Source organism: Gracilinanus agilis, chromosome 5, assembly GCF_016433145.1.
Source record: "Gracilinanus agilis isolate LMUSP501 chromosome 5, AgileGrace, whole genome shotgun sequence".
Taxonomy (NCBI): domain Eukaryota; kingdom Metazoa; phylum Chordata; class Mammalia; order Didelphimorphia; family Didelphidae; genus Gracilinanus; species Gracilinanus agilis.
In genome coordinates, this window is record NC_058134.1 from 215326813 (window position 1) to 215329166 (window position 2354).

At 52.3% G+C, this 2354-nt stretch overlaps 1 protein-coding gene across 1 annotated transcript; it reads right to left on the bottom strand.

Moving 5' to 3' along the window:
- Positions 1 to 325: 325 nt before the first annotated feature.
- MGAT3 (beta-1,4-mannosyl-glycoprotein 4-beta-N-acetylglucosaminyltransferase) lies at positions 326 to 1963 on the bottom strand. Its single transcript, XM_044678744.1, has one exon. The coding sequence runs from the start codon at positions 1961 to 1963 to the stop codon at positions 326 to 328; it is 1638 nt and encodes a 545-aa protein (XP_044534679.1).
- Between the last annotated feature and the right edge of the window lie 391 nt (positions 1964 to 2354).

Below are 2354 nucleotides of genomic sequence, written 5' to 3' on the forward strand. Positions count from 1 at the left end.
CTCCTCTCCATCCTCCAGGAAAAGGCTTTATGTGCAAGACAGAGAAAGAAATGAAAAGATACCCTTGGACATAATCTCAAGAGAAGGGCATCTCTGTGGGCTCACCTGGGGTTGGTAATGGGGACATTCTGGGGGTCTACAGTCTGCTCACCCCCTGCCCCTCTTCCTAAGTTCTGATCATGCGGGGTTCCCTCTTTGAGAAGAGAGAGAGGTTAAGACAACAATTAGCCCCACCGGCCAACTGTAGCACCCTCATGGCCTCCCCCGCTTCCCTTCCCCAGCCCTCCCCCCAAAATGAAAATCTGCATGCAGCCTTATGATGCCGTCAGATTTCCCCTGCCTGTGCTGCCCTAGCCACGGCACCCTCAGGGCCAAGCCCACCCCCCTCGATCCCCTTCACACCATCCTTAGCACCCACTGTCCCCTCAGCTTGACGGTAAGGATTTTCCAGCAAGTAGTGGAATCGTGGGTAATTTCTCAGTAGATATTTGGGGGCATACATATGTTCGCTGGGGTCGGCAGGAGGGTATACCTGCCGAGTACCATCAAACCAGCCACCTGTACGGATCAGTTCCCTTATGTAATTCAGGTCCCGCTTGTCTTCATAGTCACCCCAACGGGGGAAGTCACCATTCTGGGCTGATACCATCTTGAAGTAGATGCCCTCTGGGGTAAAACACCAGGAACAATGCCAGCCTGCAAAGTGGAGTGGGCTGCCCAAGGACCACTGAACCAGGATGTGGCCTGTGCGGTTCTCATACTGACGGAAGCCAGGCATGGTGTAGTATTGCCGTCGCCTCAGAAGGATCCCGTCTGTGCCATAGACGGTCAACAGCATGTCTATTGTGCAGCCTGACACTACTTCGAGGGTGCCAGGTTGTTTCCAAAAGAAACCATAGAGTGATTTGCGCATATGGAAAGCAAAGGGCTCTGTCCAGCCATCATAGAGCTTGAGGAAGAGGACTCCATCCCGGGCAGGGATCTCATCCGCATCATCAATGATGAAGACATCATCTGGCCGAAGGTTGCGCAAGCGGGATATGCCATCCTGGGTCAGGAAGGTCCGCAGATAGTCGTCAGCAATCCATCCATCTTGACGACCCCCTGGCGGAAAATGGTCCAAAAACACATAGAGGACCTTGTGGCGGATGTACTCAAAGCTGCCATTCCGAAGCATCTCACGGAATTTGAGAGGCCGAGGTTCTCCATAGGCAGTGAAGTTGGATTCGCAAACCACAAAGGCATCGACTACATCACCCAACTCATGGAACCGCACATCCAGCAGGTCAAACTCATGGTTGACATTGATGGCATTGATGATCCGCCGTGGGGTCTCCCGGGGCACTAGGCGCTCCTTGGTGGGCAGGTTTGAGTACTGAACCACAGTGGGCACCCCACAGCTTGGCCCATGCCAGCCAGGCAGACACACACATTCCACCCACTTCCGACGTTTCATCCCCTTAGACTTCCCATTGGCCAGCCAGTTTCCAATTGTTAGTGGGCGGCGGGCTGTTCCCCCAGAGTTAGGGCCATCTACAGTCTCAAGTGTTTCCTCTGTCTGTCCTGCTGTGGGTTTCTCCAACATCTTGGTACCTGGCTTGAAGCAGACCCCGCCAGCTTTGGTGCGGACAAAATACTCTGCCCTGTCCTCAGGCAGCACAAATTCCAGCCGATGGAGTTCCTCAGTGGCCCCCATCGGGGGCAGGGGCTGCAGCAAGGGAGAATGAGAATAGAGTGGAGTTCGTAGCAGCTCAGGGCCCACTGCTCCCCCAGGTTCTGGGCTGGCTTGAGGTGTAATTGGGGCATTGTTCCACAAGAAATTGGCTACCAGATTGGGACTTAGGGAGGCCAGTTCCCGGGGAAAGGTGACATAGGACAGGGCCTTAAGGAAGTGCAGGAAGGAGATGAGGCACAGGCCAGCCATACAGAGAGTCAAAAAGAGTTTATGACGTCTCATCTTCATCCTGCAATCAAGAAGGGAAAAAAAGAAATGGGATTTAGGAGATCAAACAAAACTGGGCAAGGGAGCTTAGGTGGGGGGTGCATAGCCCTGAGATGAGGAGAATAAGGAGAACAGAATCCTGAGCCCTACTCTAGCATAGGTAGAGAAATGACCATTCTTTTTAGAATAGGTCTGAGAATGGCATTCTCCCAGGCTCAAGGTATCTCAGAAGCCACCAAGTATCATTTGGTATAAAGTGCTCCATACATTTATGGAGTCCAACCCCTACTTGGAGAGGAATGTTTTCTGATTTCTACCACTCCCAATAAACAACCAAAGACTCCTTTGATGGAAGGGCTCTAGGATTAAGAAAGTCACTATATCCAGAGGAAGCTCATTCTACTTTGGGACA

Coding starts and splice junctions, on each gene's coding strand:
- MGAT3 (XM_044678744.1), bottom strand. CDS start 1,963: ATGAAGATGAGACGTCATAAACTCTTTTTGACTCTCTGTATGGCTGGC.